Source organism: Danio rerio, chromosome 18, assembly GCF_049306965.1.
Source record: "Danio rerio strain Tuebingen ecotype United States chromosome 18, GRCz12tu, whole genome shotgun sequence".
Taxonomy (NCBI): domain Eukaryota; kingdom Metazoa; phylum Chordata; class Actinopteri; order Cypriniformes; family Danionidae; genus Danio; species Danio rerio.
The window spans coordinates 18471287-18487479 of record NC_133193.1 but is presented as its reverse complement, the minus strand read 5'-3'; the positions used below and the strand labels follow the sequence as shown (position 1 = coordinate 18487479).

Genomic DNA, 16193 nt, shown 5'->3' with positions numbered 1-16193 from the left:
AATATCACCAAATATACTTGGGCAACCGTTAATATACCTGGGCCGCCCGCTCAAGTAAAATCTATGTATGGGAAGCACTGAGATTGATAGTACTGATTGAAAATGTTACTGGACGACTTTCTTTTTCTTTTTTCCACAAAACAAACAGTTAAGCTATGCAGTCCTATGACAAATTGTGCTCTTTATTTATCACTTGTGACAGCTGACAAATTAAAGATAGGGCTTTTCACAACCGATCAGTTGACATCAATTTAAAAAGCCTTGATGTTTGAGATCATCTTGTGAAAACTTTCCTAAAGACACCAAGAGTGCTAAGAAATTGTCCTTGAATATCACCTGACTGATTAAGATTAACAAGTATGTTTTGTCGGAATAATAGGGAAAGTCATGCATACTTTTGGTTACAAAGACTTACATAAGGTATTCACACGAACCAATGACAGAAGAGACATTTGATACTTATGAGAAGTTTGTTGGCAGCTTAAGCTTCCTGATGAAAAGATTGCTTCGAAAGAGAGAAGTGAATACCCTGCTGCAACCGTAAACATTGCATCTATGCATTACAATTTGCTGTAATTTTACCTGAAGTTAAATCTCAAAAATTCCATTATAGCAAATCGGCCTCACCATGATCACTTGGTGTGTAACGTATGGCACTGAAAATTAACATCGCACAGTAGTGTTTATGTGAAGATATCTGATAACAGCATTTGCATGCAGATTTTGGGGGGGTTTCTATTGTTTTTCAGGAAATGAACAGGTATTTTCTTGTTTAAAGAAGACTCGCATGGTATCAAATCTATACTGACTTTACCATTTCAATGACGCAGCTTATTTTTTAACAGAGAAAGTAGAAAATCAGCCTGCTAATGGCAAACATTTGGTTTTCATTCTAAAAATTGCAGTTGTTTGTATTGTTAAAGGACTGAGATGTTTGCCAAATAAAGAAAGACTATAGATGCATTATTGAAATTCTCTTTCTCTGCTATTCCTTACAGAGGGCCAATGGAGCCACCAACCAAGAAGGACATGCTCTCGGTGACCAAGAGGCCAGATGAATGGAACGACCCCTGGTGCCGGTCTAAGTCTCCTAGAAGACGACCAGGCTTCATGGGCTCTCCTCCGCGTGGCCGTAGGCGACATAGGCCATCTGGATCATCAGTTTCCCTTTCCAATTCATCTAGGTAAGACATGTGTCATTGCGCTACTGAGAAAAACATTGGTGTAATTTCTCTCTTATTGGCTACAGGGATCATTGATTGACACCAATCACAATCATATCTGTTCAGCATGTGAACACAATTGACATTTGCTGGTGTTTAACAAACTGCACATATGTATGTTAGCAGGAAATTTCCATTTTTAAATTTACAGTACTGATTGCTACTATAATCTGTGATTTTTGACATCCCTAACTGTTATTCACAGTTAGTAAAAGCAGCCCATAAGGGTTTTTTATTCTAAGAAAAAAGTAGATCGAAATTAGAGTTAACTCTTGTTGATTTGTTCAAATTGAATGCCCTTTTGTTATGTTAGGGGCTCTTTTTGCCCCATTGACTTTCATAAAAATGGCAAAGCCTTGACACAATGTAGTCATGCATTCTTGTTTGTTGGTGGTTTTCCCTGTTTGGAGGAGCAAAAATTGGTCATTTTTACAGTTCAGTTGGCACCATTAATAGAGATGCTCTGATCGATTGGCCGGAGATCGGTATCGGCCGATAATCACTTTTCATGACCTGATCGGTACTCGCCAATCTGGCCAATCTCATGAACCGATAGCAAGTGTTTGTTTACGAATATACACACAGAGCAAGTCGCAGGTCTGCTCATCAGCAACGCTATAACACCTGAAGAGGTAAATGATGTGTGCAGGTGTGAGTCATCTCTGCTCTCCTAACACAGCAGCTGTTCGTAGCTGCGATCATTCTGCTGCTATCAGATGTTAGAGATAGGCATGAGCCAGTATAAGATTCTAACGGTAAGATAAACTTGGATAAAAATATCACTGTTTCGCAGTATTGTATATACTTTTTAAATGTCTGGGCAAAAAACAAGAACTTTTTTTCCAATTTGAACACAAAGGTTGCTTCCGAAGTCGCATACTTCCATACTATATAGTAGTCTAAAAATATAAAGAGAGCCGAGTAATATGTCAGAATTCATAGGAATTGAAAAACAGTATGTGAGAAGTACTTGGATGACCTACTAATTCTAGTGAGATTCTGAAGTGCACATCCGATAGACGCTAAGCTATTCATACTTCTTACATTCATACTTTATAGAGAACGTACTTTTCTATTGGTCGAGTTGTAAACACAATTTCAAATGCAGTACCTACTGAGTAGTATGTGATTTTGGACACAGCCAATATATTATATTCTGAGAAACATTTAGAATATTTTTGAACAGTAAACACATCAGGCTAAATATTTCAAATGAATCATTGACTTCTGCTGTCTTCACTAGTGGAGATACTAAAAAACAAAGCAAAAAAATTGTACATATACCTTAGGAACGGTATAACAGAAAATTTTGGCGAGATTAAAACCTTGATTTTTCCAAACCATTGTATACCTTGAAAATGGTTATTATCCCATGCCTAGTTAGAAATGAGCAATATATTTGAATGGCCTTGCAAAAACACTTGTATTTGGGACTTTTTACATACAAGAATGGAAAATTATGTGTTTTTGACTATTGCAAGGTCACTAAAACCTGGTTCTAAATCTTAGGGAAATAAAAAAATAAAACATGTTTAATAATAGAACTAGTTGTAATATACTTGTTGCAATACACAGTAGTTTATAGGCCTATTTTTTTTTTTTTTTTTTTAGGAAAGAATGAGTAATTGATTTATAGGTGTGCATTTTAACTTCTAAGGGGCCGATCACACCGAATAAGAAAAAAAGGAGTGCGGTGCGCTTTTTCATGTCGATAGGCAATGACTGAATCAGCTGAATATTGTGCGAGAGTGTTGCTGTTAATATTAATATAATTTTAATAATGAATAATATTGTGAAATACATCATTTGTGAAGTCATACAGCTCTGGGTAACCCACAGCAGTAACCACTAGTCTCTCCTCCGTCTTCAAAAGTCTCCGTTGTTGTCTTGACAACACAAACACATGTAATGTTGACATAACATGCTTTTTTCGCTCAGAGTTGACTTTTTTTCAGCTGAGAGCGCTCTGCACACAAGGGCAAAAATGCGATGCGTAGCAGGCGGTTAAAGTGCCAAGCGTGCAGGGCACGCGACGCGCATAAGCAGCGCTCAAAATGCTTGTGGTTGTTAGCGCGTATGGTGTGATCACCCCCTTATGCATCAAAAATTCACTCCAAACTTTTTCTTCAAGACATGTTGAATTCTTCTATCATGTTTCTAAAAAAGTTGTCTAACTCAAAATTATACCTCAAAACCACCCCAGAGTGGATGAAAACATCCCCAACAGCACTGGTAAAGTATTTCACATGACATTTTTTAATGTAAAAAATGTATTGATAATGTTTTTAATGTAAATATGTATTGATAGCTTTAGATTGTATTTGATTTTGTATGTGTGTGTGTGTTAGAGGGCCAGAAACATTTATTTAATATCTATATTTAAAATAAATCAGCAAAAAATTTGAGTATTGGTAAAAAAGACGATTAAAAAAAGCTTAAATGTTGATCTTTAGGCACTTTTTTGACAAGCACTAAGCTTGGCTGACACCTCGGACAATAGAAACAATCAAAATCCACTGTAATTAGAGTACACCGCAGGGTCAAAAGTGACATTGACGTGTGATGTGTTTGCTCAAAAATTAGCATTCTTCAACTCATAGCGCCTGGAAAAAACTCCAAGCATGCAGAGCTCCTATTGAAACATCTTGGCCTCAGGGGGGGGTAACGACACCTGGGCAATACGTGGGACATAGTCTTGTATAGCTTGACCTTCACACTGTCAGCAGAAGGACTGGATTTCTATGCGTGTTTTTTTGACCAGGGACAACTTCTGAAAACCCATTGTTTAGTTGACGGCCTTGTGACATGGCTTTTTGTCCTATATGTGGTTGTTTGCTGTCATGATCGCTTTGCTGTCAGGTGGACCGTGTAGAATGTAAAACTACAGCTCACGTAAATCATTTAGAATTCAACCAATCAGACTGTGACTTCAAAACTCTTGAAAGATCTCACGTTTTGTTTACTAAATGCATCAGATTTTCTGTTTATGCCTAAACCAAATAGCTGATGTACTTCTGAATTTCATTCATAGTATATACGTCTATTTTACTTTTTTAACTACCAGTTTTGACGTTTCAAACCAAATGTAGCACCAACTATATAGCATTTGATTTCAGTGTTTGTAATTTGCTATGAAATAAAATTATGTTAGATCTAATGTTGTTTTGGACACAGTTGATTTGTGTATATAGACAAAATCAGAAGCAACTTTTGTTTGACTCAAGAAAGCCAGTCAAGATTGGTAAACATGAGCATTGATTGAATTTTTTATTTTATTTTTTATTTTTTGAAATGTTTGTTTTAGGGTAAGCCCTCCTTTTAATCCATATTGTGATGTTTTTAGCTCTTGCTTTCTGTAACATTTCAGGTCTTCATCCCGGTCCTCATCATTCACGGGTTCTGGCTCTTCCCGCTCTCGATCTCGTTCACGGTCATCTTCGATGAGTTCCTACTCAAGCCACTCTTCTCAGCACAGCTCCTTCAGCGGGAGCCGCTCTAGGCAAGACATTACAGTTTACATTAATGTCATGATTAGTCATGCTAACTTATTATGACTCCCAGAACTTTTACTGTGAATGGTTGCTGTTATTAAAAGCTTTATTTTTCATTGTCTAGATCGGGATCATTTTCATCTTCACCCTCTCCGAGCCCCTCGGCACAAAGAAATGCTAACAAGAACAAAGCTGAACAGCCTCCTGCTGCAGCAAAAGGGTAAATGAACTTGTTTTTAGCACATTTAAAATATTTTTTACAAATATATACACTACAAAGTTTGAGGTAAGATTTTGAATAATTGATCAAATGTTATTTGAAACGTGTATAATGTGGTTTAGAATTAGTTACGAAGCTAAATTTGTTTATTTCTAGTTATATTTGTCATATCTATTCCTGCCGTTCACTCACTGCATGTGCACGAAATTGCATATTTTCATTCAGCCCCCCGTTGAAGCCTGGTGCTCTGCCACCTCCTCGCAGGGACAAAGGGCCTCCCAAAGTGATGCCCAGCCCATCATTGCCTGAACAGCCAGGGAAACCACCCAAGCCAATTACAGAGACAGTAAAACCCCCAAACCCCCGTCCACCCGGAAGACCTCCTGGCCCCCGAGAGCCCAGAGAGCCACCCAATATGAGAGAAGGACGCAAGAAAGAACGACAGCAGCACAACCCACCTCGCAGGTACAGCTTGCCTTATGTTCTGCCACTAACTATCACAGTACTTGGTAGGGTGCTTTAAAAAAGTAAGCAAATAATGACTAATTACATCCTTAATGTTGTTTTTATTATGTCTGAAAAGTAATTTATCTATTTGACAGCTTCGAATCCCTGATGTATAGACAATAGAAGCTACACTCTTTTACATTTGAGACAAACGTGCAATAGTTTCTTTTAAGATTTATCAATAGTGCAGTAATTGATCTGCCTAAATGCTAACAAGTTAGCGTAATATGTTTGAAACACAATTCCTCCCCTGCAGTTAAAACCCACGCCTCCTGAAATCACAAACGCGCACATTAAAGATGACAGAGACCCACTAGATCATGTCATTCCCCAGTTAGAAAACGTTGTAATACTAAAATTCTCAATAAAAAATTGTATTATATCTAGAATGTTTTCAGTTGTTTAGCAAGCAAAACTTATCATAATGTGCAATATTTCATGCATGCAAGGATCACTGGTCTCACTGTCTCACACGCTTTGTCCTAAAGCAGCTACTGTATGCTTATTGGTGGTTGCCCAGTGGCGTGAAGGAATAACACTTACTACTAAGCCATACTTGCATGCTATTTCAGACCCAATATTTAAAGTAGCATGGTAAACAATATAGGGAGAGTGTCACAGGTTCCTCAGTAAAGCAGGCTAGGCTGAATAGCGCTATTTACTTATGTTATGTTGTTAAACTAAATAAAAATCTACATTATCAATGCTGTAAAAGGAACTTTATGAAACTGAAAATAGACGCATCAGTCTTTGGCTGGAACATTTCAGTAGCTGAACAACACTTCCATTTATATAACCCATTCATAACACAACAAAATCTACATCAGCTTTACGTGACTAAAATGGTTTTAAAACATAACGTTACCTGTCTAAAAGAAATACTTCAGCCATGGTGCATCTTTCTTTCAAATCCAATATTGATTCAGCATTTGTTTTTACCGATGTTGCTCTCTTGTTTGCACGTGAACGTGGAGTGAGAGAACGCGGAAATGGAGGATCTGTCTGTGTGAACGGAGTACAAATCTACATTAGCTGACAGACAGTTTGGGCTACTTATCAGAATTATGGAAATTGTCTGCCCAACAATTTTGTATTGGATAAACATTTTTTAGTTTTATGCCTCAAACAGAAAATAAAAATACACATAAATACATTTAGATAATTTACTTTACTTATTAATATTGGAATGTGAAGAGACTTTCTACCAGAACAACAAAAATGTTTCTGACCACAATCACCTACTGCACCTTGAAAAATGTTTTGATTCATCATCTTAATAATATTCTCCCCGTGTTCGCGTGGGCTTCCTCCAGGTGCTCCGCTCCACAGTCCAAAGACATGCGATATCGGCAGGGCTTGACATTATCTTTTTTGATTAACACTGTGGCTAGTAGTTTTCCAACCTTACTAGCCACTCACCATTTTCACTAGCCACAATTTTATTGTTGGGAAAATATATTTTATACCCATAAATATGACTTTGACATGCCGAAATTACTTGATTTAGATTTTGCGTTATATCCACATGCGTCAATTTTCATGAGCAAATGCATAATAGTTATAGCATTACAATTAGTTTTTATTTCACATAATTTTTAGAGCTCAAAATGAAGGATTTAACAAATTTATCTCCGACCACACCAAACATAAACAATTAATTATTTCTTTTAAACAAGCAAAAAATAGCTGTATACTGTACTTTTTATTTAACAAAGCATTTTCACAGTAATCTGTCCTGTCTTAAGGTGCCAGATCACCAGTTAACTACACATAAATGGGGATTTAATCTTTCATTAAAGCAATATTATTGTAAAAAATTATAATTTACCATGTAAACGCAAAAGAAAGCAGGAAAAAACATACCGTCTGATGAAAGGATGATCACACACACACACATAAATAATCTGTTCAAAGAAAGGTTAAAGGGAAAGCAACCAGTGCTGCTTACAAAAAGACAAATCTGGAACTCTTGAAAGTAGCAAGACTGTGGGTGCATGTTCATTAATTTTTGTCTAGTCTATTAGAAAGAGAACTGATCACATCAGTTGTGTTTCTAGACACAGTTGCTTCACGCAAGGCAACGGGAGCGCGCAAGCGTTTTAAACAGTCGCACGCATCACCTCAACTGTTAGCGCAAGTGGTTATCCTCTCATTCGGTATTCACCTACTTTCTATTGCTCGCGCAAACGCAATTATTTTTGCCAGTCGTGTTGCTTGTCAATTCTAAGATCGTCTTTGCATGCATATTGGACCATCCGTATTGTCGAACCCTGCTTTTAAGAATTATTATCCAGTAAAATTATTTTCAACCAGCCCAAAGTGGCTAGTGGAAGTGTCTGTCTTACCCACCACTGCTGAAATCTACCCGCTTATGACTTTCCCCGTGGTTTGGCGGGTGTTAATGTCAAGGCCTGGATATATGTGAATTGGGTGAGCTAAACTGTTTGTAGTGTATGGGTTGCAGCTGGAACGGCATCTGCTGCGTAAAACATATGCTGAATAAGTTGGCAGTTCATTCCGCTGTGATGACCCCAGATTAATAAATAAAATAAAATAAAATAAAATAATGAATGATCGTTATAATACATGTAAACTAGTTAACATGGAATTATATAGAATAATGTTTTACTTAAAATAAAAACCTTTTGTATAGTGTATACTGTCATGTTTTTACAACATAGTGTCATTTTAGTAGAAAATATGATTGCTTTAACAACAAATAGTTACTTTGCTTCTCTGAATTGACTTATACAGAACAGTTGAATGTTTATTTACAGTAAGGCAAGTGTCTAATGGTAATTGATATAATTGTAAAAGCTTGTTCAAACTATTCTAGATCTTTACATATTATGATTATTGCTTTTGCTATTTTTGCATTTCATGGTGATTTATTTGATGGATTTGTGTAATGTTTTTGTATTCATCCATTTATTTATTAAATCTTTTTAGTTCGTTTTTTCTAAGAGAAGGAGGAGGGGTGCATGCAATGACCTACATATTATGTGATACACAGCAAATTTTTCTCTCGAGTTAAAGTATTGCATCACCATAAGAGCTGGACTTTTTGTTCATTGCTTGATAGTATGCTTGTGTTGTTGTTGTTTTTTCTCTCCTTCTTTTTGCGGTTGATTTGACATTTGTTTAGAGTGGATTTGCATAGGAACCATTACCCACTCACCAGTGTCTAGGCTCAACACTGAATACGTCTGTGTGTGTGTCTAGAAATCCTTTTTCCACTACAGGGAAGCTTGTGTCACAGCTCTGTGACCTGCAGCAGTGAGAGTGAGGTTTCACTGTGGATGTGGAATACCCTGTGTGGGCGTTCAGGAAAATCTCCTGTCCCGCTGGTTGCTCCTAATGCTTCAGCACAAAGAGGTTTTTGTGACTTGTCATCTTTATTATCAACTGTCGTTATGTCATTGGCGTTCGACCAGATGCTGTTCAGGAACATCTGGAAGTGTTGCTGGTACTTGCCCATGCAAAACCTGGAGGAGGTTGTTGCTCTGTGGTTTTGGTGTTGTGGGTTGTTGGTAACTTGCCATATCTAAAAGATCTTTCTTTTTTTCGTTTTTGTGGAATTAAGTCTGATTGTGCACAAAAGAACACAATTTTATAAAAGATTACAGTTAAAAAAAACTGATTTGAAAAATCCTTTGCTTGATGTAAGGTACATAAGTCTTTTTAAGTCAAGATACAAACATTTAGTAATTGCATTGTGTCAATTTAGCTATACTTGAATGACATTGTGGAGATTTGCTGAATTGAATTTTTAGAGATGTATTCATGGACCCTGAAAACTTACAATTTTTCTTGTAAACGTACAAAAGACAAGCTCACTCCCTGCTCTTGTTTATTTTAGTTTATACAGTAAAGTTTATATACAGTGTTCAGTATAACATTTGATTATAATATTCACTTTCATGCATATTTTTCATGCGTTTTTTAAAGGAACTAAATCACCGTAACATTGACATTTGTTGCAATAAGAAAAGCCATGATTGTTTATTATTATTGTTATTTTTAAATATAATATAATGGCATGCAGTTGCTTCAAACAGTGGTTAAAAAAAAGCTATTTAATACTAAATAAAAACAAAAATAAATGTACATTTGTAATAATCACAATTACAGTTTCAATGGAATAATCAACAATTATGATTTGTCATAACTGCGACCCTAGTTAGTGTATTTAATAACATGAACAATACATCTATCAGAGGGTTTATTCATCTTTGTTATTGTTAGTTAATGAACATAAATAATTTTTTTCTTGTGCATTAGGTAATGTCAACAAGTACTTTGGATTTGCATTAGTAAATGTTGAACTATGATTATTAATAAAAGCTGTAAGATAGTAAGGGAAAGTATATAAATAACTTATTTAACATTATTTTAAAGTGTTTAACCATTCAATTTTATAAGCCATGTTACAACAAATGGTGATGATATGGCAATAAAAATAAGTACTACTGCTACTTCAACAGTATGCTCTGTTATAAATGGGCTATATGCACAGCTAGTGTTTTTCAGTCAATGATGAACTTCTGGTAAAAGCTTTATGTGACTTTTCAATGGAGGTTAATGTAATTACAATACACTCGGTTAAATAGACCTAAGCATCCATTTAGTTGTTAAAGCATACAAAGAGAAAAAAGATTGTTTAAATGCAGGCGTCATCATTAGCAGCAGGCCAGCACTGAAATTTCTTTGAAAATACTGGGGTAACATTAATTTTCATGTTTTAAAGACATGGTGAAGGAAAATATCATTTTTTGCAGTGCTTCTTGTTTGGTCTGATACCTGCTTTATATTATATCTCAGCCAGGCAGTAAAGATGTTGATGCTGTTATTTAAAGAAATCAGGTCTTAAATGCGTCAATTTTGTATGGGATGAAAAATTACTGGATGCCCTGGGGCTGGCTGACTGAAATTAAAAGTCTGTGTGCATATATCCCATTGCTAAAGAAATGTTTGACAACTGAATATTCTACAGTTTAGATTCATCTTTTTGTTTAATAATTTTGAAATGCTGGAAGCTTATGAAAAGGTGTATTGTTTCATCATCTTTCTAAAGCAGCAGGGTACAATTTTCAACAGTTTAACATAAGAAATAAGAAAAAAAAAACACAGCTGTTTACACAGGCAGGAATTTGTATGTGTGCTTTGCCAAGAAAGTGTTCAGGTTTTCACTGAAGGACTGCCAGCTCTCTGTACTTTTCTATCATTACTGAACTCTTGAAGCATGTGATCTGACACGTTTTTTTTTTTTTTTTAGTTTGTAGTCAAAGATTTTTTGTTCACCAAAGTTGCATGATCACACATGTGGTTGCAATGCATTGTGGAAAATGTGGTGAGATTTGCAGAATGTTTATCAGTTAATGTCATGTTTTATTCACACTAGCAGCGACTTTGTAGCTCTGGGTGGTGACCTGCTGCAAACGCAGGTTTGACTTTGTATAGGTCTACAGCACAGAGAATACGTGAATACTTTGTCTCGTTGCTCGACACCTGGTCGCCAATGGTCCCTGTTCTCATAGACTGAGGTTGTCGAAAGTAGCTCACTCTCCATTAAAATGAACAGTCGCTTGTCACTTTGCCCAGGGTTTCCGCGGCATCTTAAAAAGTCTAAAATTTAAAAATCTAAATTTAAGGCCTTAAAAGTGTTAAATTCGCTGTTCTAAGTCTTAAATATTTTTGCACAGGTCTTATTTTTCTGATGTCCATGTTACGCTACATCTAATGCTCATTTAAATTCTTTTTGTTGTTGTTGCTAGGTTTTCAAGGTGTTGTAGTTCTTTATTTCACTAGTCCAATTGTAATTTGTGGTGTTACAACTACAAAAAAGGTCAACTTGCAATAGCCAATCTCAGTGTGCGTGGCGAATGAGATGTCATCGATGTGTTTCGGCTGGCGGAGTATTGCAATATTTCACTGACAAATGTCGTAAGCACAGTTACATTTCTGCTTGCATTAGTTATATTTAATTTTTTTTTTTATTATTAGTATGGTGCACCTTTTGGATGTGTAATAAATGTATTTAAAACAAAACTATTCTCTGTGTCTTTTTAAGTGTTTGAAACTGGAAATATCTCATCATATAACATACAGCCAAAATGGGATGGTTTATTAGATTAAAAATGTATTATGTAAGTCTATTTTAATATTTTGGCTATTGGTAAAAAATAGTGTGCTTGTATAAATCATATCAAAAAGCACGAAAGAAAGAGGGAAACAGTTTACTGAGAGAGCACAAGAAAATTTGTGTGGGAGCAGTTCATATTTGAGATTGAGAAAAACAAATTTTGAGATTGTCCACAAACAAAGGAAATCGGTGCACAAGCAGAGATTCCCTCGCTTGTATTACATGAATGCGCTCTTGACTTGTAATACTGCGCTCACGACATTTGTCAGTAAAATAACATCATAGCGGAGCTAATCGAATTTTTTGAGACTCTGATAAACAGTTCCCCCGGCTCCACATAGACTTGTCCAGTGCACTTTAATGGAGCTTTCCTCACATTGTTTATTCCTTCAAAGTCCGTCCTTCATGTGGTATTGCTGTGCGTTAATAACCATGTTCCTTATCATTGTTGAGATGTTTGTTTGAGTGTCATTGTGTATTTTGCATCAAATCGCCTCAGGAAAAATATTACATGTGTAAACATCACAGCAGCGATGCACACGTGCTAAACAACTCGTTGGGCTGTTTGTAATCTAATATGATTATTTGTTATTATCAATGCATTGCTTGCCATGTGTTGTTGATGTAAAAATTTATTCAGTTAGATCGGAATATTCATATTGATTATAAAAGCCCTCGTAAGGGCTGTCACCACACACACCCACACACACTGATCTGACAGCCTTTAGAGCAGCACGGGGGAGAGGTGCGGTGCGCCGGTCACTGAATCCAGCGTAGGAGCTCTCAACTCGTCAAACATTCTGTCTTTATATTTTGCTCTGTGTTTGTCATAAAGTCATCTGTGCTCAATGCTTAGCTGCTCCGCCTGCAGTTGAGTGTAACTCAAAGCGGTTTATCTAAACTTTTCATCGATCATTTTTTCCCGCAATTGACAGCAAGAACAAACACAGAAGCGTTGTCTGACTGACAAGCAGCACCTACATGTGTTCAAAAGAATCTAAAACGCCAAATAGGATGAATCTAGCTTTTCGCTTGTACGGTGGCTCTGAACTGTTAAAACACCTCTTATTTGGACATTACATATGTACATTACATATGTACATAGTTTTAGTCCTTAGCTTTTTCATTTTCGTTTTGTTTAAAATTTATTTAACTTGCTTGTTAATTAAATCCCATTTTATTATTTAACCTATTATTTTATGCAACAGTCAAGTTGCATGTTAGTTTGCTATGAAGAAAAGGAAATTTATATTTTGCATGCTGATTTATGTGAAATCGTGAAAATGAGTCTGTATAATCACCTTGCACTTTTGAAATTATAGCTTTTTTTTTTTTTTTTTTTGAGTATAGACTCTTCAGTTCATAAGAGCATGTCAATCTTTTATGAAGTTTGCTGGATAAAAATATAACATTTTGAAATATTTATAGCTATCGGCCTATATATATCCAATATATATCTCCAAGTATGAAGAGTTATCTGTATCGGCCAAAAAATCTGTATCGGTGCATCCCTACTAATGAATAATTAACTTATTTTATGTTTCAGGGTTGGTAATAACAGAGAAAAACTAAAGCAGAATCCAGGAAAATGATTATTAAGAAAATAAGGGGAAAATCAAATGTGAGGGAAAAGATTAGTTGAATGAAAAAAAATCCCTTTGAGCGCAGATGAAAAGGTAGTTCATATGCTAAATGTAATACAAGCTTATAGTTCATTTTGTAATTTTTTGTGGCCTACTTTCTCGGTATACATTTTAATTACTAGCTTCCGTTTAATGTGTTATTTTGTGCAGTTTTTTTTGTAAAGAGGAACATTGTGTGTGGTGACGCAGAAAAATGTGACACAGATGCTTCCCTTTGCTTTGGATTTTATGCTTGAATATTTTTGAATGACTGCAGAACTCATCTGTGGTCTTGATCATAAAAAATATAAAAAAAAATCTTAAATCTTTGAATCTTTATGTTCAGATTGATTAATTCACTCCCTCCTCGAGTTCATATGAGCTCATTCTATAACTAAACTGCTTCAGACTAAACTAAATCTGTCCCCTGTAGTATGCAGTCATTTGTTCTTGAACTGCACTGTACTAGTGTCTCTAGTGCATGCTAGTACACCAACTATACTTGTACACTAGCTAAATAATAACTAACTATACTAGTATCTACAGTGCATGAATAATATTTTGACTGGGTTTCTGTCTGTTTCTCTTGCAGGCGAACAGTGAGCGGCAGTGTAAGTGGCAGCAGTTATTCTGGCTCCAGCTCACGCTCAAGATCTCGTTCCTCCTCTGCCTCAGCCTCCCGGTCCGGATCCCACAAGTCTAGGTATGTCGCAACACAGTGTTCCAACTAGGCCTGTGCCAAAAAAAGTTATTTTTTAAGTGGCTGATTTGATATTGATTCTCAAAAGCTGCAAATAGTCTTTTTTTTCTGGCCATATTCCCTGGCTACATCCAAAATTGCACATATTCATACTATATAGTACATTAAATTCAGTTAGTCTGAATTCATAGTATTTGAGAAACAGTAGGTAAAAGTAATCTACCTACTACTTCCAGCGAGATTCTGAAGTGCACATCTGATGGATGCTACGCTATCCCATGATGCAAAGCAAGTGAATTCATAAATGGAAGTTAAGCAGATGTGCGTAGGTCATCTGATAATGACAAATGGTGGATGTAGTAAGTCCAAAATCCTTTCATACTCTATAAAACATACATTTTTAATGGTCATGTAGTAAAATTAAATTCAAACAAAATACCAACTATTAACTAAATTTAAAAAAAAAAAAAAACATTTTAAGGTCAAAATTATTACCCTTTTAAGCTATTTTTTTTCGATAGTCTGCAGAACAAACCCTCTTTATACAATAACTTGCCTAATTATCCTAACTTGACTAGTTAACCTAATTAACCTAGTTAAGCCTTTAATTGTCACTTTAGGCTGTATAGAAGTGTCTTGAAAAATATCTAGTAAAATAATATTTACTGTCATCATGGCAAAGATAAAATAAATCAGTTATCAGAAATGAGTTAAAACTATTATGTTGAGAGATGTGTGAAACAATCTTCTCTCCATTACACAGAAATTGGGGAAAAAATAAACAGTGAGGCTAATAATTCAAGGGGTTTAATAATTCTGACTTCAACTGTATATTAAGGGGCAGTTATGGCCTAATTTTTAGGGAGTTAGACTTGTAATCGGCAGGAATTGAAGATTGGTTGTGATACCTTCCATACTCAGCGGAGGTGCACTTGGGTTGGGCACCTAAAACCTAAATGCTCCCCGGTTGCTGGAATCAATAGCTGCCCACTGCTTTGGGTGTATGCTCACTGTGTGTGTGCACTCTCTCACTTCTCTCTATGTGCGCACTAGAGCAGTGTTTCTCAACCATGTTCCTGGAGGACCACTAACACTACACATTATCCATGTCTCCACACCCGTTTCAGATCATCAGCTCATTAGTAAAGACTGAAATGTGTTTCACAGACAAAGGAAGCATCTAAACACTGCACTAGAACAGAGGACCATGTTCGAGTGTGGGTAACCATGCTTAACACTTCACTTCAAATTAGTACTGGACAATGAATAAATATTTGTATTTGCTTGAAGTAAAAAACATCCTGTGAGTGAGCTAGAGCGAGTGTCATGATGAGTCACGAGAGTCATGAGATGTGTGATGACGATCATTCCAAGCCAACGTTTGACACCCCACCCCACCGGTGACCTATTGTTTGTAGGTGCGTGTAGCCAGAGCCAGTGATCTTGACTTTAAAATAATATAAACTGCATTATTGCACAATAAAATAATTGTCTTCATTAATTAATTAACGTGTTAATGCACTTCAACTAACGCTTCAAATTAATGATATTAATAATAATATGGGAGGCTTTGAAAAACCTCTACTGTATTTTTTTTATGTAATGTAATGTCATGTGTATTTATATAGCGCGTTTATTGTGTATGGTCATACACCTAAAGAGCTTCACAGTCATAAGGGGTGGGGTCTCTCGACACCACCACCAGTTTTATGTTATCTATCTGAAATAAAGTTTTGTTTTTTTTGTTTAAATGTATAAAAAGTAAGCAAAAAGTAAAAAAATCTTCACTTTAGCTCTCAAAAGACGAATTTAATTTAAGTGTGCCAACTTTTTATGACTTTTTCTTTTCTATTTTAGTGTACCCATGCAGTTAAAATATTGTGCACTTACAATAGATAACATTTGTATTAAATCTATATTGACTGTATCCATCAAGTGTCACATCGAATAATGAACCGTCTATTGAATGTTCTGTTTGGCAGGTCTCTTTCGGTCAGCAGTGTGTCGTCGGTCTCCTCAGCCTCCTCCAGCAGTAGTTCGGTCAGGAGTGCCGACTCTGATGACATGTATGCTGATTTGGCCAGTCCAGTGTCCTCCGCCAGCTCCCGTTCACCCACACCAGGACATCCTCGCAAGGACAGAGGCCCCCCACGGGAAAGGGGCCCCAACAAAGAGAGAGGTACTGGTTGTCAGTGGCTTCACATTTGTTGGGCATTTGAGTAAACTTGAGTTTGTAAACATTACAAAGGGGAAAATAGTTACTGTGCTCAGCATATATAAGTACACCC

General features: G+C 36.1%; 1 protein-coding gene across 17 annotated transcripts in view; it reads left to right on the top strand.

Annotated features, from left to right (window-relative positions):
• The window catches only part of zc3h18 (zinc finger CCCH-type containing 18), a 68414-nt gene that overhangs the window by 44429 nt on the left and 7792 nt on the right, over window positions 1–16193 (top strand). For 9 of the 17 annotated variants that reach the window (XM_068214775.1, XM_068214774.1, XM_068214773.1 and 6 more), the window contains 6 exons: window positions 999–1184; window positions 4591–4722; window positions 4839–4934; window positions 5160–5399; window positions 13798–13908; window positions 15888–16084. In XM_068214775.1, coding sequence (XP_068070876.1) covers window positions 999–1184; window positions 4591–4722; window positions 4839–4934; window positions 5160–5399; window positions 13798–13908; window positions 15888–16084 — 962 coding nt within the window. The remainder of the gene's footprint in view (window positions 1–998; window positions 1185–4590; window positions 4723–4838; window positions 4935–5159; window positions 5400–13797; window positions 13909–15887; window positions 16085–16193) is intronic. The other 8 variants (XM_073929138.1, XM_073929136.1, XM_073929134.1 and 5 more) reach the window with 1 other exon arrangement.